General features: G+C 41.0%; 1 protein-coding gene across 1 annotated transcript in view; it reads right to left on the bottom strand.

Annotated features, from left to right (window-relative positions):
* MLC1 (modulator of VRAC current 1) overlaps window positions 1–23,168 on the bottom strand; it is a 188,060-nt gene that overhangs the window by 126,579 nt on the left and 38,313 nt on the right. Inside the window, exons 5-6 of the mRNA XM_053716632.1 lie at window positions 19,320–19,441; window positions 4,908–4,953 (exon numbers count right to left, since the gene is read on the bottom strand). Of these exons, the coding sequence (XP_053572607.1) occupies window positions 4,908–4,953; window positions 19,320–19,441 (168 nt within the window). The remainder of the gene's footprint in view (window positions 1–4,907; window positions 4,954–19,319; window positions 19,442–23,168) is intronic.

Genomic DNA, 23,168 nt, shown 5'->3' on the forward strand with positions numbered 1-23,168 from the left:
ATCCACCAGATCTGCATACCAAATCCTGCGAGGCCAAGGTGGTGCAATGAGGATCACCGAGGCCCTCTCCTGCTTGACTTGAGCAATGACCCGAGGAAGAAGAGCAAACGGAGGAAATATGTATGCTAGCCTGAAGGTCCAAGGAACTGCCAGTGCATCTATCAGTTCCCCCAGGGGTTCCTGGACCTCGACCCGTACCTCGGGAGCTTGGCATTCTGTCGAGATGCCATGAGATCTAATCCCGGCTGACCCCACTTGAGAATAAGGCTGGAGAACACTTCCGGATGGAGTTCCCACTCCTCCGGATGAAAGGTCTGCCTGCTCAGGAAGTCCGCCTCCAAGTTGTCCACCCCTGGGATGTGGATCGCCAACAGACAGCAAGAATGGGCCTCCACCCACTGAATTATTTTGGTTACCTTTGTCATCACTAAGGAACTCCTCATTCCTCCCTGATGATTGATGTAAGCCACTGAAGTTATGTTGTCCGACTGGAACCTTATAAACTGGACCGATGCTAACTGGGGCCAGGCCAGAATAGCATTGAAGATCGCTCTCAGCTCCAGAATGTTTATAGGAAGAACAGACTCTGACTGACTCCAAACTCCCTGAGCCTTTAGGGAGCCTTAGACTGCTCCCCATCTTAGAACACTGGCGTCTGTTGTCACAATCACCCAAGATGATCTGCAAAAGCAGGTTCCCTGGGAGAGATGATCCAGAGACAACCACCATTGAAGAGAATCCCTTGTCTCCTGCTCCACTAGTATTTGAGGAGACAAATCCGCATAATCTCCGTTCCATTGCCTGAGCATTTTTAACTGCAGAGGTCTGAGGTGGAACTGAGCCACTGATGGCCGAGAAGTGGACTGAAGAGCTAGACAAGTATCGAAAATCTTTGATTTCCTGACTTCTGTCAGAAAAATCTTCATTGATATGGAATCTATTATAGTTCCTAAGAAAGATACCCTTGTGTTTGGAACTAAGGAAATCTTTCCCAAATTTACCTTCCAACCGTGAGATCTCAGGAAGGACAACAGCATTTCCGTGTGTGATCTCGCTTGTTGTAGGGATGGTGCCTGGACCAGGATGTCGTCCAGATAGGGCGCCACTGCAATGCCCCGTAAACAAATCACCGCCAATAGCAAACCCAGAACCTTTGAGAAAATTCTGGGAGCTGTGGCAAGACCGAAGGGAAGAGCCACGAATTGGAAGTGTTTGTCTAGAAAAGCAAACCTCAGAAACTCGTGATGATCCTTGTGAATGGGAACATACAGGTACGCATCCTTTAAATCCACTGTTGTAATAAATTGACCCTCTTGGACCAAAGGGAGAATGGAACAAATAGTTTCCATCTTGAAGGACGGTACTCTGAGGAATTTGTTTAGACTCTTGAGATATAAAATTGGTCTGAAGGTTCCCTCTTTTTTGGGAACCACAAACAGATTGGAATAAAATCCCAGACCCTGTTCCTGTATCGGAACAGGAACTATCACTCCTAGGTCGGAAAGGTTGCTTACACAGCATAAGAACGCCTCTCTTTTTGTCTAGTCTACAGATTATCTTGAAAGCAGAAACCTGCCTCTGGGAGGAAAAGTTTTGAACTCTAGTTTGTATCCCTGAGACACTATGGGGGCCTATCTATCAAGCTCTGTATGGAGCATGACAGCCCGTGTTTCTGGCGAGTCTTCAGACTCGCCAGAAACACAAGTTATGGAGCAGTGGTCACAAAGACTGCTGTTCCATAACCCTGTCCGTCTGCTCTGAGCAGGCGGGCAGGAATCATCGGAATTCAACCCGTTCGAGTACGATCGGGTTGATTGACACCCCCTGCTGGCGGCCTATTGGCCGCAAGTCTGCAGGGGGCGGAGTTACACCAGCAGTTCTTGTGAGCTGCTGGTGCAATGCTGAATACGGAGAGCGTATTGCTCTCCGCATTTAGCGATGTCTTGCGGACCTGGTCCGCACTGTCGGATCAGGTCCGCAAGACATTGGCCTCTATGTCTACTGCCCAGGGATCCAGAACATCTCAAGCCCAAGCCTGAGACAAGAAGGAAAGTCTGCCCCCTACAAGATCCGGTCCTGGATCGGGGGCATGCCCTTCATGCTGTCTTTGATTCAATAGCAGGCTTCTTGGATTGTTTCCCCTTATTCCAAGACTCATTGGGTCTCCATGCAGGCTTAGACTGTTCCTGCTTGGAAGCGGAAGAGAAAGAATTTCCCTTGATATTTCAAAAGGAATGAAAATTACTCTGACGTCTCTTTTGTTTGTTTCTCTTATCCTGCGGGAGATGACCCTTACTTCCTGTAATATCAGAAATTATCTCTGTCAAGCCCGGTCCAAACAAGGTCTTCCCCTTGTAAGGAATCGCTAAAAGCTTAGACTTAGAGGATACATCCGCACACCAAGGTTTAAACCATAAGGCTCTGCGAGCTAGGACAGAGAAACCTGAAATCTTTGCTCGCAGTTTGATAACTTGAAGGGAAGCATCCGTAATAAAGGAATTAGCTAATTTAAGAGCTTTTATCCTATCCTGGATCTCATCCAGGGGAGTTTCTGTCCTAATAGCATTGGACAACGCATCAAACCAATATGCTGCCGCACTGGTGACGGTAGCAATGCACAAGGCTGGTTGCCACTGCAAACCTTGGTGTACATACATCTTTTTGAGTACCCCTCTAGCTTTTTGTACATAGGATCTTTTAAAGCACAACTATCCTGTATGGGTATAGTAGTTTTCTTAGCCAGAGTGGAAACCGCTCCTTCCACCTTGGGGACTGTTTGCCAAGCCTCCTTGACAGAGTCGGCTATGGGGAACATCTTTTTAAATATAGGAGATGGAGAAAAAGGGATACCCGGTCTCTCCCACTCCTTAGCAATGATCTCAGAAGCTCGGTCTGACACCAGAAAAACATCTACCGCGGAAGGAACCTCGAAATATTTGTTAATCTTACTGGATTTCTTGGGAGTCGTTGTCGTCCAATGTAGCTAAAACCTCCTTAAGCAGTAGACGGAGGTGTTCTAACTTAAATCTGAAAGATACCACTTCAGTATCAGTAAGAGGGATTACACTGCCAGAATCTGAAATTTCACCTTCCGTTGCTACTGCGGTATCCTCCTCCTCAATAGCAAGAACTGCGTCAGAAACCTCACCTACTGAATGTCTGGTTTTCCTCTTACACTTTCCCTGCAACTTTGGAAAAGCAGACAACGCATCTGAAACTGCAGAAGACATAAGGGAAGCGATATCTTGTAAAGTTACCCCAGCAGGAGTTAGAGAGGAAGCGCAGGGCACTGCATGTCAGGGCGGTAAAATTTGGGAAGCTTGAGAAAGCTGCGGCATAAATTGAGCATTGGCATTAGACTCCTGAACAGCATCTTCCTTAGAAAATGATGGTTCAGCAAAAAGTCTATCCTATAACTTAAAGTCCTCTTAATTACATGAGGAACAGAAAGGGATTGGTGGTTCGACATTGGCATCAAAGCATAAAGAACAAGTAACAGCTTGGAAGGACTCTTGGTCCATCTTAACTCACAATTTGTCACAAAAAAAGACAATTTTTAAAGTAATTTTAGAGTTGAACAAAAAAAAAACGTTACTGTCTCTTTAAATGTTAAAATGGTAACTTTTTTCCTTTATTATCGTATGTAATGCAGAAATAGAAAATAGCCCTGCAGATCACCTCTACACCTCAGCAGTACTTTGCTGAGGTGCCTACCTGTCTGAAGAAAGCGACCCTCACTGCACAGACAGGAGCCGTTCCCTCACAGAACCGGAACTCTGCAGACAACAGTCGGCACGCATCCAATTCCCCAGAGATGCGCAGCTGAAAATACTAACAAACGCTTCTTTTGACTAGATGCGCAGAAAATAACAGATAACCAGGGCGTGCCAAATCCAGCCATCTCCTGGTCGTGCATATTTTTCAAAACGCCGGGAGATGAGAACCACCATCAGCCTAAGCATCCAGCCCCAGTGCCTGCGCTGTAACTGCCATATATAAAGTGCTCATATTCCCATGAGTCTCTTTATTGTCCCATAATAAATCAAGTGCCTCTTTTTCTGAGTCCTTTATCCCCCAGATAACAAGTCAGCACTTACCTCCTCATCTGCCCGACAGTAAGGCAGCTCCCAGGTTTAAGAGGTCCTCTCCCTCCTATGGACATGTGACAAAAGGAAAAGACTGAGTAAGATCCCTCAGTTTTTAAGTATTAGGGCAGCATCAGTATGGGAGGCGCAGTGAGAATTATGTCCCACAAGTTCCCATTGCTCTAAAGCCACCACTGCTCTACTGAAGAGACTGATATGCACTACGACTACACCCCAGGACAAAGCAGCACAATCCTGTAATACTTTAAAAATAATAAACTCTTGATTGAAGAATCTTTTTCTAACACCTAATTTACCACCTCCTTGCACTTAACGTAGGCAAAGAGAAAAACTGGGCTGGGAGGGAAGGGGGGTGATATTTAACAGCTTTGCTGTGGTGCTCTTTGCCGCCTCCTGCAGGGCAGGAGTGGTATTCCAATAGTAATTAAGATGATCCGTGGACTCATCATGTCATTAAAAAGAAATTAAATACATTTGATAAAAGAAGCTAATTGGAATTTTTAAATCATATGCTATATGTGATTTATTAAAGAAAAATGTAGGGTTTCATGTCCCTTTAAAAAGTGTATTCCTATTAAAACCCAAAATTTAATTAATCACAAAATGTTAAATGTGTAGTAAAAAGAAATAGTAAGGTACATTTTTCCACAATTTTCTTCTAAAAAATGGAAGTGGCCCGTAAAATTCAATTGTGTATTAATTGACGTTTAACAGACCAATAAGCTCATATTACTGGTATATTAAATTTGGAAAAACTAACTTCCAGCAAAAGACACTATGGAAAGTTATTTCGTTTCTTACCGAATATGATTTTAGCATCCGTGAAGGAAATTTTAAACGTTTTAAACTGCTGGAACTCTCATACATTTTGTCCTAAGTAAGAAGAAGAATAAAGTAAGGAAAATATAGCATATACAGTAAATCCAATGTTCAGACAAATTAATTTTATCTACAGTATATATAACATCAACATAACAACGGATTCTGCCTCACGGATATAGGGCCAGATTACAAGTGGAGCGCTGGTATAATCAGTGAAAAGCAAAGCGAACACGAGCTAGGAAGCATTGGGTTCACGAGAGCACGCTTCCATAGGCTCCAATGGGAGCCTGGTTCTGATGCCGTCAGAATTGCATCAGAACCTCACGCAGAGAAGGGGGTATGTAGCACTGCAATTGCAGCATTTGTAAATATATACTTATATGCTGATATATATATATATATTTATGTGTTAATATATGTATATACACATATTAACACATAAATATACATGAATATAAGCATATACATATATATTTATAGGGAACACACAGTTCCCAATGTAAAGGCACTTTTCAGAGCCGTATTTTTTCTAACACCCCACCAACTTTAGACCCCAAAATCTGTCTAGTGCAGTTGCTTTATATAAAAGAAAAAGCTACTTTAAATAAAAAAAAAAAAAAAAAACTATAATGATCAAATCTCTGATTAATTTTCTGAGCAGTAATTGGTACCGCAAGCTTGTGGTAGCAATAATCAGCCACTTGTAATGGCTGGTTAATTATCGCATGTCTGCAATTTTATCATTTTCTGTAGTGTAGTGGTCCCCCCACCTACCACGATCCTCAGCTAGGGATTCCCCTCGAAACCACTTTTTCTGTATTGCAGCTGCCCCATCCCTCCCTGTCCCTTTATTTTTATTTTCTGTAGCATAGGGCCCTCCCACTCCCTCCCACCTCCGCTGCTGGGCCGCCAACATGCCTCCCGGATTCCCTCCTGCTGGCACCAGCAGGTCGATCGTTACACACAGTGACACAGACAGTAACAATCTGGCATCTGCCCTCTATGGAACCGGAGTACCGATCGCACTTGGGTTCCATATGCGGGCAGTTGCCTGGAACTCAGAAAATCCAGCTCTTGGCTGTCGCTTAACAGCTGAGACTGCTGGAACTTTCTGAAGCTCAGACGTATTTATACGTTGTACGGTATGATAGGCAAAGTACCGCACAATGTATATATATATATATATATATATATATATATATATATATATATACACACATCTATTTGGTTGGAGGGGTTAAACCTGACTTTAAACCTAAAATAAGAGAAAATATTTATGATGAGAGAGGTGATAATGAGACCCTGTGGGTTAAAATAAAGAGCGGGGAAACAAATCCTAAATATATATTACTAAGAACATGATACAAGCCCCCCAACATTAGTAACATGGAGGAAAATCAACTACTAATTCAAATAGCAAAGCTTGCTAATAATACCAGTTCTGTAACTATAGGAGATTTTAATTACCCTAACATAAACTGGGCCAATAAAACTAGTAATACAGCTAATTGTGATAGATTTTTAAATGTTCTCAAAGATAACTTCATGTCACAATTAATAGAAGAGCTAACTAGGAATAAAGATATATTGTATTTAGTGCTATTAAACAATACAGATGTATTATCAAAACATAGAAGTGATCATAACATGGTCATGTTTGAAATCACTTTCCAAACAGTTTTGAAAGGGTTCAACTAAAACTTTTAATTTTAAGAAAACAAAATCCAGTGATTTAAGGAAATCATTAAATAACAGAAATTGGGAAAAAGTATTCTCTAATAATAATACGGAGGATAAATAGATAACATTTAAAACTTTGTTAAATAAATACACATATCAACACACACTACATAGTTATAAAAGTAAAATAAATAAATCCAAGCCAATGTGGCTAAATAAAAATGTGTTAAAAGAAATAAGGACAAACGTAGGGCATTTCAATTATTCAAAGAAAACAGTACAGACTGTTCATGAAAATGAAAGATTAATTGCAAAGTCAAAACCTAAAAGCTTTTTTAAAGTTTATAAGTGTCAAAAAAATATAATTTATGCTTACCTGATAAATTCATTTCTCCTGTAGTGTAGTCAGTCCACGGGTCATCCATTACTTATGGGATTATAACTCCTCCCTAACAGGAAGTGCAAGAGGATCACCCAAGCAGAGCTGCTATATAGCTCCTCCCCTCTACGTCATATCCAGTCATTCGACCGAAACCATACGAGAAAGGAGAAACTATAGGGTGCAGTGGTGACTGGAGTTTAATTAAAATTTAGACCTGCCGTAAAAACAGGGCGGGCCGTGGACTGACTACACTACAGGAGAAATGAATTTATATAAATTATATTTTCTCCTGTTAAGTGTAGTCAGTCCACGGGTCATCCATTACTTATGGGATACCAATACCAAAGCTAAAAGTACACGGATGACGGGAGGGACAGGCAGGATCTTTACACGGAAGGAACCACTGCCTGTAGAACCTTTCTCCCAAAAACAGCCTCTGAAGAAGCAAAAGTGTCAAATTTGTAAAATTTTCAAAAAGTGTGAAGTGAAGACCAAGTTGCAGCCTTGCAAATCTGTTCAACAGAGGCCTCATTCTTAAAGGCCCAAGTGGAAGCCACAGCTCTAGTAGAATGAGCTGTAATCCTTTCAGGAGGCTGCTGTCCAGCAGTCTCATAGGCTAAACGTATTATGCTACAAAGCCAAAAAGAGAGAGAGGTAGACAAAGCTTTTTGACCTCTCCTCTGTCCAGAATAAACGACAAACAGGGAAGTAGTTTGACGAAAATCTTTAGTTGCCTGCAAATAAAATTTCAGGGCACGGACGACGTCCAGATTGTGCAAAAGTCGTTCCTTCTTTGAAGAAGGGTTAGGGCACAATGATGGAACAACAATCTCTTGATTGATATTCTTGTTAGTGACTACCTTCGGTAAGAACCCAGGTTTAGTACGCAGAACTACCTTGTCTGAATGAAAAATCAGATAAGGAGAATCACAATGTAAGGCCGATAACTCAGAGACTCCGAGGAAATAGCCATTAAAAACAGAACTTTCCAAGATAACAGCTTGATATCGATGGAATGAAGGGGTTCAAACGGAACACCCTGCAGAACGTTAAGAACTAAGTTTAAGCTCCACAGCGGAGCAACATTCATAAACACAGGCTTAATCCTAGCCAAAGCCTGACAAAAAGCCTGAACGTCTGGAACTTCTGCCAGACGTTTGTGTAAAAGGATAGACAGAGCTGAAATCTGTCCCTTTAACGAACTAGCAGATAAACCCTTTTCTAAACCTTCTTGTAGAAAAGACAATATCCTAGGAATCCTAACCTTACTCCATGAGTAACTCTTGGATTCGCACCACTATAAGTATTTACGCCATATTTTATGGTAAATTTTCCTGGTAACAGGTTTCCTAGCCTGTTTTAAGGTATCAATCACTGACTCCGAGAATCCACGCTTTGATAGAATCAAGCGTTCAATCTCCATGCAGTCAGCCTCAGAGAAATTAGATTTGGATGTTTGAAAGGACCCTGAATCAGAAGGTCCTGTCTAAGAGGCAGAGACCATGGTGGACAGGACGACATGTCCACTAGATCTGCATACCAGGTCCTGCGTGGCCACGCAGGCGCTATTAGAATCACCGATGCTCTCTCCTGTTTTATCCTGGCAATCAATCGAGGAAGCATCGGGAAAGGTGGAAACACATAAGCCATGTTGAAGACCCAAGGTGCTGTCAGAGCATCTATCAGCACCGCTCCCGGGTCCCTGGACCTGGATCCGTAACAAGGAAGCTTGGCGTTCTGGCGAGACGCCATGAGATCCAGATCTGGTTTGCCCCAATGATGAAGCAGTTGGGCAAACACCTCCGGATGAAGTTCCCACTCCCCCGGATGAAAGGTCTGGCGACTTAGAAAATCCGCCTCCCAGTTCTCCATGCCTGGGATGTGTATCGCTGACAGGTGGCAAGAGTGAGACTCTGCCCAGCGAATTATCTTTGATACTTCCATCATCGCTAGGGAACTCCTTGTTCCTCCTTGATGGTTGATGTAAGCCACAGTCGTGATGTTGTCCGACTGAAACCTGATGAACCTCAGAGTTGCTAACTGAGGCCAAGCCAGAAGAGCATTGAAAATTGCTCTTAATTCCAGAATGTTTATTGAAAGGAGTCTCTCCTCCTGAGTCCATGATCCCTGAGCCTTCAGGGAATTCCAGACTGCGCCCCAACCTAGAAGGCTGGCGTCTGTTGTTACAATCGTCCAATCTGGCCTGCGGAATGGCATCCCCTTGGACAGATGTGGCCGAGAAAGCCACCATAGAAGAGAATCTCTGGTCTCTTGATCCAGATTTAGCAGAGGGGACAAATCTGAGTAATCCCCATTCCACTGACTTAGCATGCACAATTGCAGCGGTCTGAGATGCAGGCGCGCAAATGGTACTATGTCCATTGCCGCTACCATTAAGCCGATTACCTCCATGCACTGAGCCACTGACGGGTGTTGAATGGAATGAAGGACACGGCAAGCATTTAGAAGTTTTGATAACCTGTCCTCCGTCAGGTAAATTTTCATTTCTACAGAATCTATAAGAGTCCCTAGAAAGGGAACTCTTGTGAGTGGCAATAGAGAACTCTTTTCTACGTTCACCTTCCACCCATGCGACCTTAGAAATGCCAGAACTAACTCTGTATGAGACTTGGCAGTTTGGAAACATTTTTCTTGCCACTGTATTAGGCGCTATAGACTACACCTACATTGCTTTGAAACCACCAAGATTTCACCACTTATCAGTGTCTAGTCTGTCTTCTAATTTATTAATATTAACCGGGTATCGCACCCGATTTGTTGCGAAGATATCCTGTGCTAATTTTGATACATTTTTGTGTCATACACTAATTCGGAGGGCTTAAAGTGAAGTGGACATTCTCATATATGCTCACTTCTACTTTTTGAAACTTTAATAAATGGACACCTCTGGATGCTCTTACCTTAAAAGAGTTTTTTGAGTTGTGGTCACCCAAAAGCACACATTTTTTAGTTACAATTTTTTCCAGGGGTCACATTGTTAGTTCTGCTTTTTCCACGGGGGCCGCAAAAACTAGTATAGAGGGCCGCATGTAGCTCTTGGGAGTCCAGTTGGCAATCCTTGGTATAGTCTTTTACTCAGCCTCATTTCCTCATCTCTGAACTCTTAAGGGCTTTCTAAACATGTTTTGTTTAGATCTCCTCTGTGAAGGTCTGGATTTACCTCGATTTTGCTCCTGTTTATTCAAATTTAGAAAATTGATGTACTAGAATGGGCGGTGCTTGTTTTTTTTTATTTGTTGTTTTTTGTCTTAATACTACTTTTTATATTGTTTGTGTTGATGATATTCCACTTTGCAGTGCCTATAGTTTTATCTAATTTGATTGTGTTCTGGAATATTTTGTATGCATATTTTGTTTCTATTTACTATGTTTTATAAAACCTTAACAAAAATAAAACAGAAAAAAAAAAACAATTGCACAGGATATTTTTCCTACCAACCATTACATGCAGTAAACGAAGCAAACGTCTCAATGATAAGCCACTAATAAACCAACCATAAAAATGAGAAGAATTAATTTAGACAGTAAGCCAATCCATCACAATTCTGCATATATAGGAGGGAATCAAAAGGGAGTCCATACAGTGTCACCGATAAAATAAAGAACCTGTTGCTGATCATCATGAAGAGGCTGAAGGAAGAAGAATACTCAACTGGACATCAAATAAATTTTAGTAGGGGCTATTAGAAATTTATTTTGATAATTTTAGGGTTTGTTGGATGTGGTAGGTTAGATACAGTGTCTGCAAAGGAGAAATCACACGCCTAGAGTTCTGCGTTAGCCGTCAAAAGCAGCGTTAAGGGGTCCTAATGCTGCTTTTTACCGCCCGCTGGTATTTAGAGTCAGTCAGGAAAGGGTCTAACGCTCACTTCCAAGCCGCGACTTTTCCATACCGCAGATCCCCTTACGCCATTTGCGTATCCTATCTTTTCAATGGGATCTTCCTAACGCCGGTATTTAGAGTCTTGGCTGAAGTGAGCATTAGACCCTCTACCGACAAGACTCCAGCCGCAGAAAAAAGTCAGTAGTTAAGAGATTTATGGGCTAACGCCGGTTTATAAAGCTCTTAACTGCTGTGCTCTGAAGTACACTAACACCCATAAACTACCTATGTATCCCTAAACCGAGGCCCCCCACATCGCCGCCACTATAATAAATATTTTTAACCCCTAATCTGCCGAACGCACACCGCCGCCACCTACATTATACCTATGTACCCCTAATCTGCTTCCCCTAACATCGCCGACACCTACATAATATTTATTAACCCCTAATCTGCCCCCCCAACGTCGCCGCTACCTTACATACACTTATTAACCCCTAATCTGCCGACCGGACCTCGCCGCCACTATAATAAATGTATTAACCCCTAAACCGCCGCACTCCCGCCTCGCAAACCCTATAATAAATAGTATTAACCCCTAATCTGCCCTCTCTAACATCGGCGACACCTAACTTCAAGTATTAACCCCTAATCTGCCGACCGGACCTCGCCGCTACTCTAATAAATGTATTTACCCCTAAAGCTAAGTCTAACCCTAACCCTAACACTCCCCTAAATTAAATATAATTTTAATCTAACAAAATAAATTAAATATTATTAACTAAAGTCTTCCTATTTAAAGCTAAATACTTACCTGTAAAATAAACCCTAATATAGCTACAATATAACAAATAATTATATTGTAGCTATTTTAGGATTTATATTTATTTTACAGGCAACTTTGTATTTATTTTAACTAGGTACAATAGCTATTAAATAGTTATTAACTATTTAATAGCTACCTAGTTAAAATAATTACAAAAACAGAATTTATGCTTACCTGATAAATTGATAAAGAGAGGTAGCAGTCGCTTTCTGACCTCTCCTCTTACCAGAATAGACAACAAACAAGGATGATGTTTGTCTGAAATCTTTAGTTGCTTTTAAATAGAATTTTAAAGCACAAACCACATCAAGATTGTGTAATAGTCGTTCCTTCTTAGAAACTGGATTAGGACACAGAGAAGGAACAATGATTTCCTGGTTAATATTCTTATTAGAAACAACTTTCGGAGGAAAACCAGGTTTGGTACGCAAAACAACCTTATCTGCATGGAACACCAGATAGGGTGAATTACACTGCAAAGCAGACAATTCTGAAACTCTTCGAGCAGAAGAAATAGCTACCAAAAACAAAACCTTCCAAGATAATAACTTAATATCTATGGAATGTAAAGGTTCAAACGGAACCCCTTGAAGAACTGAAAGTACTAAATTAAGACTCCATGGAGGAGCCACAGGTTTATAGACAGGCTTAATTCTGATTAAAGCCTGTGCAAACGCTTGAACGTCAGGTACTTCTGCCAGATGCTTGTGTAACAGGATAGACAGAGCAGATATCTGTCCTTTTAAGGAACTAGCAGATAAACCTTTCTCCAATCCTTCTTGGAGAAAAAGACAATATCCGGGGAATCCTAATCTTACTCCACGAGTAACCCTTGGATTCACACCAACAAACATATTTCCGCCATATCTTATGGTAAATCTTCCTGGTGACAGGCTTTCTAGCCTGGATCATAGTATCTATAACCGATTCAGAGAACCCACGCTTAGATAGAATTAAGTGTTCAATCTTCAAGCAGTCAGTTGCAGAGAAACTAGATTTGGATGCTTGAATGGACCTTGAATTAGAAGATCCTGCCTCGATGGCAGTGTCCAAGGTGGAACAGATGACATGTCCACTAGGTCTGCATACCAAGTCCTGCGTGGCCACGCAGGCGCTATCAGAATTACCGAAGCCTTCTCCTGTTTGATTCTGGCTACCAGCCGAGGGAGAAGGGGAAACGGTGGAAAGACATAAGCCAGATTGAAGGACCAAGGCGCTACTAGAGCATCTATCAGTGCCGCCTTGGGGTCCCTGGACCTGGATCCGTAAAGAGGAAGTTTGGTGTTCTGACGGGACGCCATCAGATCCAATTCTGGAATGCCCCATAGCTGGGTCAGCTGAGCAAAAACCTCCGGGTGGAGTTCCCACTCCCCCGGGTGAAAAGTCTGGCGACTTAGAAAATCCGCCTCCCAGTTGTCTACTCCTGGGATGTGAATTGCAGATAGGTGGCAGGAGTGATCCTCCGCCCATTTGATGATCTTGGTTACTTCCTTCATCGCTAGGGAGCTCTTTGTTCCTCCCTGATGATTGATGTACGCTACAGTCGTGATGTTGTCCGACTGAAATCTGATGAATTTGGCCGCCGCTAATTGAGGCCATGCTTGGAGCGTGTTGAATATAGCTCTCAGTTCCAAAATGTTTATCGGGAGAAGAGACTCTTCCCGAGACCATAGGCCCTGAACTTTCAGGGAGCCCCAGACCGCGCCCCAGCCTAACAGACTTGCGTCGGTCGTTACAATGATCCACTCCGGTCTGCGGAAGCACATTCCCTGAGACAGGTGATCCTGAGACAACCACCAAATCTGCATAATCCCCATTCCACTGTTTGAGCATGCACAGTTGCAGTGATCTGAGATTAATTCGGGCAAAAGGGACCACGTCCATTGCCGCAACCATTAATCCGATTACCTCCATGCACTGAGCTACAGAAGGCAGAGGAATGGAATGAAGAACTCGGCAAGTAGCGAAAAGCTTTAACTTCCTGACCTCCGTCAGAAATATTTCATTTCTACCGAGTCTATTAGTGTTCCCAGGAAGGGAACCCTTGTGAGCGGGGACAGAGAACTTTTTTCGACGTTCACCTTCCACCCTTGAGACCTTAGGAAGGCCAAAACAATGTCCGTATGAGCCTTGGCTCTGTGACGACGCCTGTATTAAGATGTCGTCTAGGTAAGTTGCTACTGCAATGCCCGCGGTCTTAGTACCGCTAGGAGGGACCCTAGCACCTTTGTAAAAATTCTGGGAGCAGTGGCCAACCCGAAAGGAAGGGCCACGAACTGGTAATGCTTGTCCAGAAAGGCGAACCTTAGGAACTGATGGTGATCTTTGTGGATAGGAATATGTAGGTACGCATCCTTTAGATCCACGGTAGTCATATATTGACCTTCCTGGATCATTGGCAAAATTGTCCGAATGGTTTCCATTTTGAATGATGGAACTCTGAGGAATTTGTTTAGAATTTTTAGATCCAGGATTGGTCTGAAAGTTCCTTCCTTTTTGGAAACCACTAACAGGTTTGACTAAAAACCCAGTCCTCGTTCTGTAGTTGGGACTGGATATATCACTCCCATCTTGAGTAGATCTTCTACACAGCGTAAGAACGCCTCTTTCTTTGTCGTGTCTGTAGAAAGACGAGAAATGTGGAACCTTCCCCTTGGAGGAGAGTCCTTGAATTCTAGAAGATATCCCTGAGCAACTATCTCTAATGCCCAGGGATCGGGAACATCTCTTGCCCAAGCCTGAGCAAAGAGAAAGAGTCTGCCCCCTACCAGATTCGGTCCTGGATCGGGGGCTACCCCTTCATGCTGTCTTAGTAGCAGCTGCAGGCTTCTTGGCCTGTTTACCCTTGTTCCAGCCCTGCAAAGGTTTCCAGGTTGCCTTGGGCTGTGAAGAGTTACCCTCTTGCTTTGCGGTCGCAGAGGTTGAAGCAGGACCGCTCCTGAAGTTGCGAAAGGAACGAAAATTAGCCTTGTTTTTAGCCTTAAAAGGCCTATCTTGCGGGAGGGCATGGCCCTTTCCCCCAGTGATATCCTAAATAATCTCTTTCAACTCGGGCCCGAAAAGGGTCTTTCCCTTGAACGGAATGTTCAGTAACTTTGTCTTAGACGACACATCGGCCGACCATGATTTAAGCCAAAGCGCTCTGCGCGCCATGATGGCAAAACCAGAATTTTTCGCCGCTAACTTAGCTAATTGGAAAGCGGCATCTGTGATAAAAGAATTAGCCAGCTTTAGCACCTTAATTCTATCCATAATTTCGTCATATGAAGTCTCCGTCTGGAGCGACTCCTCCAGCGCCTCAAACCAGAAAGCCGCTGCAGTAGTTACAGGAATAATGCAGGCAATAGGCTGGAGAAGGAAACCTTGTTGTACAAATGTTTTCTTTAGTAAACCTTCCAATTTTTTTATCCATAGGATCTGTGAATGCACAACTGTCTTCAATTGGTATGGTTGTGCGCTTGGCTAGTGTTGAAACTGCCCCCTCTACCTTAGGGACCGTCTGCCATGGGTCCCGTCTGGGATCAATAATGGGGAACATTTTCTTAAAGATAGGGGGGGGAAAAAAGGGTACACCTGGTCTCTCTCACTCCCTATCCACAATATCCGCCACCCTCTTCGGGATCGGAAACGCATCAGTGTATACAGGGACTTCCAGATATTTGTCCATTTTACACAATTTCTCTGGGACCACCATGGGGTCGCAATCATCCAGCGTAGCTAATACCTCCTTAAGCAGCACGCGGAGGTGTTCCAGCTTAAATTTAAACGCTAAGGAATCTGATTCTGCCTGCTGAGAAACCTTTCCAGTGTCAGAAATTTCTCCCTCAGACAGCACATGCCTCACCGACACTTCAGAGTGTTGTGAGGGTACAACAGATAAATCCTCCAAAGCTTCTGATTGCTCACACTCTGTTCTTAAGCCCGAGCTATCACGCTTTTTAGGAAAAACTGGCAGTTTGGATAAAAATGCTGTAAGGGAATTATCCATGACTGCTGCTTGCGCGGGCGTAACTGGTGTCGACACATGGGGAGAGGAAGGTGCGCTATCCTCATTACCTTCTGTTAAAGAATCATCTTGGGATACATTTATAAGTGAAACATCGAGATCTTTAACATGCTTAGACACATTAGCACACTTAAAACACAAATGTAAAGGGGGTTCCACCATGTCTACTAAACACATAGAGCAACGTCTATCTGTAGGCTCAGACATGTTAAACAGACTTAGACAGCACTCAAATACAGAAAAATACAATTTTAGAAAAAACAGTGCCTTTAAATAATAAAAAGCGCACACTTTTTTACTAAATCTCAAAAAATAACCCAATCTTTATGAAATTTTCACCATATGATCCTAATGCTTTGAAATGATTGCACAGTGAATTTCAAGTCAATTAACTCCTTAATGGCCAAACCGGAGCAAAGTAAAGCTGGCAACCAGTTAGCAAACCACAGCACCATGCCACAGCAATCTGCTGTGGCCCTACCTTCCTTGGGGATTAGTTTTGATAGAAAATAAGCCTCTATGAAGTCCTCAAGTAATCTTTGGACCCTCCACATGAAGCTGCATGAAGCTGTCTGCAATAACAACTGCGCAATTGAGGCGCAAAATTTAGGCCCCCTTCCTCTCCACTCTGGAGTTGTGGGGCCTTCACAAGCCTAAATAGGTGTCTAAATATATGCCATGTGGAAAAAAAAACCATAAAACGTTCCCAATGTAATAAAAACTTGTAAAAAGATCAGATTTTTGTTATAAAATAATCGATTGCCCCTTAACAGTGTCCACCAGTGTTTTGAGCCCTTTTAAATAAGCCTTCCTTCTATACTAAGTCTCAGAATATGGCTTACCTTTCCCACATGGGGATTCTTGTCAGTCTTCTAGCATTACTAAGTCTTGACTAGAATAAAATGACTGAAACATACCTTATAGCAGATAAGCCTGCAAACTGTTCCCCCCAACAGAGGTTTTCTGGTACTCCCCAGTCCTGTGTGGGAACAGCAATGAATTTTAGTTACAACATGCTAAAATCGTTTTCCTCTCAGCAGAAATCTTCAGCACTTTCTGCCACAGAGTAAATAGTACAAACCAGCACTATTTTAAAAATAACAAACTCTTGATTGAAGAAATAAAAACTACAAATTTAACACCACATTCACTTTACCCTCCCGTGGAGATGCTACTTGTTAGAGCGGCAAAGAGAATGACTAGGGGGGCGGAGCTATATGGACAGCTCTGCTGTGTGCTCTCTTTGCCACTTCCTGTAGGGAATGAGAATATCCCACAAGTAAGGATGAATCCATGGACTGGATACACCTTGTAAGAGAAATTACCTGTAAAATAAATCCTAACCTTAGTTAAGAATGCAAGCTCAATCTGATTGGCTGATTGGATTAGCCAATCCGATTGAACTTGAATCTGATTGGCTGATTCAATCAGCCAATCAGATTTTTCCTACCTTAATTCTGATTGGCTGATAGAATCCTATCAGCCAATCGGAATTCGAGGGACGCCATCTTGGATGACGTCACTTAAAGGAACCTTCATTCGTCGGTAGTCGTCGGTAGAAGAGGATGTTCCGCGCCGGAGGTCTTGAAGATGGAGCAGCTCCTTGTCGGATGGATGAAGATAGAAGATGCCGCTTGGATGAAGATGTCTGCCGGTCCGGATGTCCTCTTCTGCCCGGATAGGATGAAGACTTCTGCCGCTCCGGATGTTTTCTTTTGGTCCATCGCTGCTCGGCTGAGTGAAGACGACCCAAGGTAGGGAGATCTTCAGGGGGGTAGTGTTAGGTTTATTTAAGGGGGGTTTGGGTTAGAGTAGGGGTATGTGGGTGGTGGGTTGTAATGTTGGGGGGTAGTATTGTGTTTTTTTTTACAGGCAAAAGAGCTGATTTCTTTGGGGCATGCCCCGCAAAAAGCCCTTTTAAGGGCTGGTAAGGTAATAGAGCTGTTAACTATTTTAATTTAGATTAGGGTAGGGAATTTTATTTATTTTGGGGGGCTTTGTTATTTTATTAGGGGGCTTAGAGTAGGTGTAATTAGCTTAAAATTCTTGTAATCTTTTTTTATTTTTTGTAATTTAGTGTTTTTTTTTTGTAATTTAGTTTAGTTTATTTAATTGTAGGTACTTGTAGTTAATTGATTTAATTTATTTATTGATAGTGTAGTGTTAGGTTTAATTGTAACTTAGGTTAGGATTTATTTTACAGGTCATTTTGTAATTATTTTAACTAGGTAGCTATTAAATAGTTAATAACTATTTAATAGCTATTGTACCTAGTTAAAATAAATACAAAGTTGCCTGTAAAATAAATATAAATCCTAAAATAGCTACAATATAATTATTCGTTATATTGTAGCTATATTAGGGTTTATTTTACAGGTAAGTATTTAGCTTTAAATAGGAAGAATTTAGTTAATAATATTTAATTTATTTCGTTAGATTAAAATTATATTTAATTTAGGGGGGTGTTAGGGTTAGGGTTAGACTTAGCTTTAGGGGTTAATACATTTATTAGAGTAGCGGCGAGGTCCGGTCGGCAGATTAGGGGTTAATACTTGAAGTTAGGTGTCGGCGATGTTAGAGAGGGCAGATTAGGGGTTAATACTATTTATTATAGGGTTTGCGAGGCGGGAGTGCGGCGGTTTAGGGGTTAATACATTTATTATAGTGGCGGCGAGGTCCGGTCGGCAGATTAGGGGTTAATAAGTGTATGTAAGGTAGCAGCGACGTTGGGGGGGCAGATTAGGGGTTAATAAATATACTATAGGGGTCGGCGGTGTTGTGGGCAGCAGATTAGGGGTACATAGGTATAATGTAGGTTGCGGCGGTGTCCGGAGCGGCAGATTAGGGGTTAATAGTATAATGCAGGTGTCAGCAATAGCGGGGGCGGCAGATTAGGGGTTAATAAGTGTAAGGTTAGGGGTGTTTAGACTCAGGGTTCATGTTAGGGTGTTAGGTGCAGACTTAGAAAGTGTTTCCCCATAGGAAACAATGGGGCTGCGTTGGGAGCTTAATGCTGCTTTTTTGCAGGTGTTAGGTTTTTTTTCATCCCAAACTGCCCCATTGTTTCCTATGGGGGAATCGTGCACGAGCACGTTTTCCTAGCTTACCGCTACCATAAGCAACGCTGGTATTGAGAGTTGAAGTGGCGGTAAATATGCCTCTACGCTCCCTTTTTGGAGCCTAACGCAGCCCTTCAGAGAAATCTCAATACCAGCGTTATTTAAAAGGTGCGGGGGGAAAAACATGCGTAGCTAACGCACCCCTTTGGCCGCAAAACTCTAAATCTAGCCGACAGTGTTTTATATTTTAGAACAGGTTTATGTTTTAATGGGAGGTGAAGATATATTTTAATTAGGAGAATTGTGTAAGGAGGGGTTTACTTACTCGGCATTACCTACTAAAGTTGGGAATGGGGCTATGCCCATCAGTCTTGATTATGGTTCTTCATGGAGTGTCAAGAAAAAAAAATGCATTTATTAAGTGTTAATCATATGTTATATAATGACAGGGTACAAATTAAAGAAGTAAATGATTATAATTTAAAGCCATTATTATTTGGAAACATTTAGGGTGTTCAACAGTGAGGTAAAACAGCACAGTGATCCATACATTAACTAATTTAAAATAAAAAGCAAATGCTTTCTCTTTAAGACCCGGATTTATAAATACCTACTCTGTTTGTTTTACAGCAGTCTTCATTGGATCTTGCTGAGACGATCACAGTCAATGCCATAACAATCTCCATCAGGATAAGAAGAATCAAATTAAAATTGATCTATAAAACATATGCAGGAAGTAAGAACTTGTCAGATGCCTATTATAAGAAATAAAAAAATAAATGCTAGATATTTTGACTGATCTATATATTTATAAAAGACATTAAAATGAAATTAAATGTTGAGTGTTTGGTAAACATCAAATTTACGTAAGTTTATATTATACAAAGTAAAAAAGGTAATGGATACATTACTTTTACCTTATAGATGCTGAATATTGTTATTCCAGATTCACTCAAATTTATTTACAATTCCTCTTTAATTTTCCCTCAGGCTCCAATCGCTTGCATACATATTTAGTTCACATTTCAATTAACTTTTTAATAAAACCCAAATTATCATGTCAACAAAGTGACCTAATCACACTTTAATCTATGAATAATGTCCACAAATTAGTTATTGATCTTTTAATATTTGTTAACGCTATTATGTTTTTCGATTTTTTCAGAATTATATATGAACTGAAAATTATATGTAAAGGGTTAATTGCACATATAATTAACTGTCGACTAGATTACGAGTTGTGCGTTAGGCTTAAAAAGCAGTGTTGGAAAATCAGGAATTAAAAAGCAGCGTTGGCCAGTCCTAACGCTGCTTTTTAACGCCCACTGGTATTACGAGTCTTGCAGGTACAGGTGTACTGATCACTTTTTTGGCCAGACTTGGAAATACCGCAAATCCACTTACGTCAATTGCGTATCCTATATTTTCAATGGGACTTGCATAGCGCCGGTATTACGAGTCTACCAAAAAGTGAGCGGTACACCCTCTCCTGTCAAGACTGGTACCGCATTTTAAAGTCAGTAGTTAAGAGTTTTACACTACAACACCGTAGCATAAAACTCTTAACTAAAGTGCTAAAAAGTACACTAACACCCATAAACTACCTATTAACCCCTAAACCGAGGCCCTCCCACATTGCAAACACTAAAATAAAATGTTTTAACCCCTAATCTGCCGAACCGGACATCACCACCACTATAATAAATATATTAACCCCTAAACCGCCACATTCCCCCATTGCAAACACTAGTTAAATATTATTAACCCCTAATCTGCTGTCCCTAACATCGACGTGACACAACATCACCGCCACTATATTAAAGTTATTAACCCCTAAATCTAATTCTAACCCTAACACCCCCTAACTTAAATATAATTTAAATAAATCTAAATAAAATTACTATTATTACCTAAATAATTCCTATTTAAAACTAAATACTTACCTATAAAATAAACCCTAAGCTAGCTACAATATAACTAATAGTTACATTGTATCTAGCTTAGGGTTTATTTTTATTTTACAGGCAAGTTTGTATTTATTTTAACTAGGTAGAATAGTTATTAAATAGTTATTAACTATTTAATAACTACCTAGTTAAAATAAAGACAAATTTACCTGTAAAATAAAACCTAACCTAAGTTACAATTACACCTAACAATACACTATAATTAAAATGAATTCCCTAAATTAAATACCCTCAATGAAGCCGGGAGAAGTCTTCATCCAAGCCGGGCGAAGTGGTCCTCCAGACAGGCAGAAGTCTTCATCCAGACGGCATCTTCTATCTTCATCCATCCGGCGCAGAGCGGGTTCATCTTCAAGACATCCGGCGCGGAGCATCCTCTTCCATCGAAGTCTTCTTACTAAATGACGGTTCCTTTAAGTGACGTCATCCAAGATGGCGTCCCTTCAATTCCGATTGGCTGATAGAATTCTATCAGCCAATCGGAATTAAGGTAGAAAAAATCCTATTTGCTGATGCAATCAGCCAATAGGATTAAACCTCAATCCTATTGGCTGATCCAATCAGCCAATAGGATTGAGCTGGCATTCTAAGAATACTTCGATGGAAGAGGATGCTCCGCGCCGGATGTCTTGAAGATGGACCTGCTCCGCGCCGGATGGATGAAGATAGAAGATGCCATCTGGATGAAGACTTCTGCCTGTCTGGAGGACCTCTTCGCCTGGCATGGATGAAAACTTCCCCCGGCTTTGTTGATGACTTCGGCCCGGTTGGGTGAAGACTTCTCCCGGTAAGGTGATCTTCAAGGGGTTAGTGTTAGGTTTTTTTAAGGGGGTATTGGGTGGGTTTTAGAGTAGGGTTGGTTGTGTGGGTGGTGGGTTTTAATGTTGGGGGGGGGATTTGTACTTTTTTTACAGGTAAAAGAGCTGATTACTTTTGGGCAATGCCCGCAAAAGGCCCTTTTAAGGGCTATTTGTAATTTAGTGTAGGGTAGGGATTTTTTATTTTGTTAGGGGGATTAGATTAGGTGTAATTAGTTTAAAAATCTTGTAATTTGTTTATTTTCTGTAATTTAGTGTTTGCTTTTTTTGTACTTTAGATAATTTTATTTATTTGTATTTAATTTAGGGAATTCATTTAATTATAGTGTAGTGTTAGGTGTAATTGTAACTTAGGTTATTTTTTATTTTACAGGTAAATTTGTCTATTTTAACTAGGTAGTTATTAAATAGTCAATAACTATTTAATAACTATTCTACCTAGTTAAAATAAATACAAACTTGCCTGTAAAATAAAAATAAGTTGACAAAAAAATGTTATCAAACAGCGCCAGAAGATAAAACCCACACAAGCTCCTTCTCAAAAGGGCGAGATCTCCCAACCGGGTCTCAAAGGAAGAATTAGAAAAAATGCCAAAAAAAGAGCGCTACAATATCCCTGCTAAGGTATAAGTTGCTTAAGGTGGTGTCCACGATGTATATTAACGTTTAGTATAACATAATAGAAGAATCTTAATGAAAAGATTGGATGTAGGAGATATGTATCGTACAATATGTGAAAGTTATTTAATGAGCAATCTTCTAAAATTACAATAAGTGGATATTCAATGTTTAAAACTTACAATTTAATAAAATACAATATAATAAAATACATTTAAATTTAATATCTTGGAAATACAAATATATGCAATGTGATACATATACAAGTTTAGTACATGGCGTTTATTTATCTAAGTAAAAAAGCATATGAAAGGCATAGTCCATGCAATTCTGGAGGAAATATATAATTCTGGCAAGGTTGGCCAGTGAAAGATATAAACAATTTCCAGAAAGATGTCCAAAAGTAACAAGTCCCAAAATGGTATTCAAATTCCGTAAAAATGAAATAACAGTGGTGATGATGGTGATACCGTGTGTGGTGAGTGATTTAAAAAGTCTTTTCATTAAGATTCTTCTATTATTTAATACTAAACGTTAATATACATCGTGGACACCACCTTAAGCAACTTATACCTTAGCAGGGATATTGTAGCGCTCTTTTTTGGCATTTTTTCTAATGTAAAATAAAAATAAACCCTAAGATAGCTACAATGTAACTATTAGTTATATTGTAGCTAGCTTAGGGTTTATTTTATAGGTAAGTATTTAGTTTTAAATAGGAATTATTTAGGTAATAATAGTAATTTTATTTAGATTTATTTAAATTAGTTAGGGGGTGTTAGGGTTAGATTTAGATTTAGGGGTTAATAACTTTAATATAGTGGTGGCGACATTGGGGGTGGCAGATTAGGGGTTAAGAAGTGTAGGTAGATTGCGGCGACATTGGGGGCGGCAGATTAGGGGTTAATAAATATAATGTAGGTGTCTGCGATGTTGGGGGCAGCAGATTAGGGGTTCATAAGTATAATGTAGGTGGCGGCGGTGTCCGGAGCGTCAGATCAGGGCTTAATCAGAATATAATTTAGGTGTCAGCGATGTCG

This window comes from Bombina bombina, chromosome 6, assembly GCF_027579735.1.
Source record: "Bombina bombina isolate aBomBom1 chromosome 6, aBomBom1.pri, whole genome shotgun sequence".
Lineage (NCBI taxonomy): Eukaryota > Metazoa > Chordata > Amphibia > Anura > Bombinatoridae > Bombina > Bombina bombina.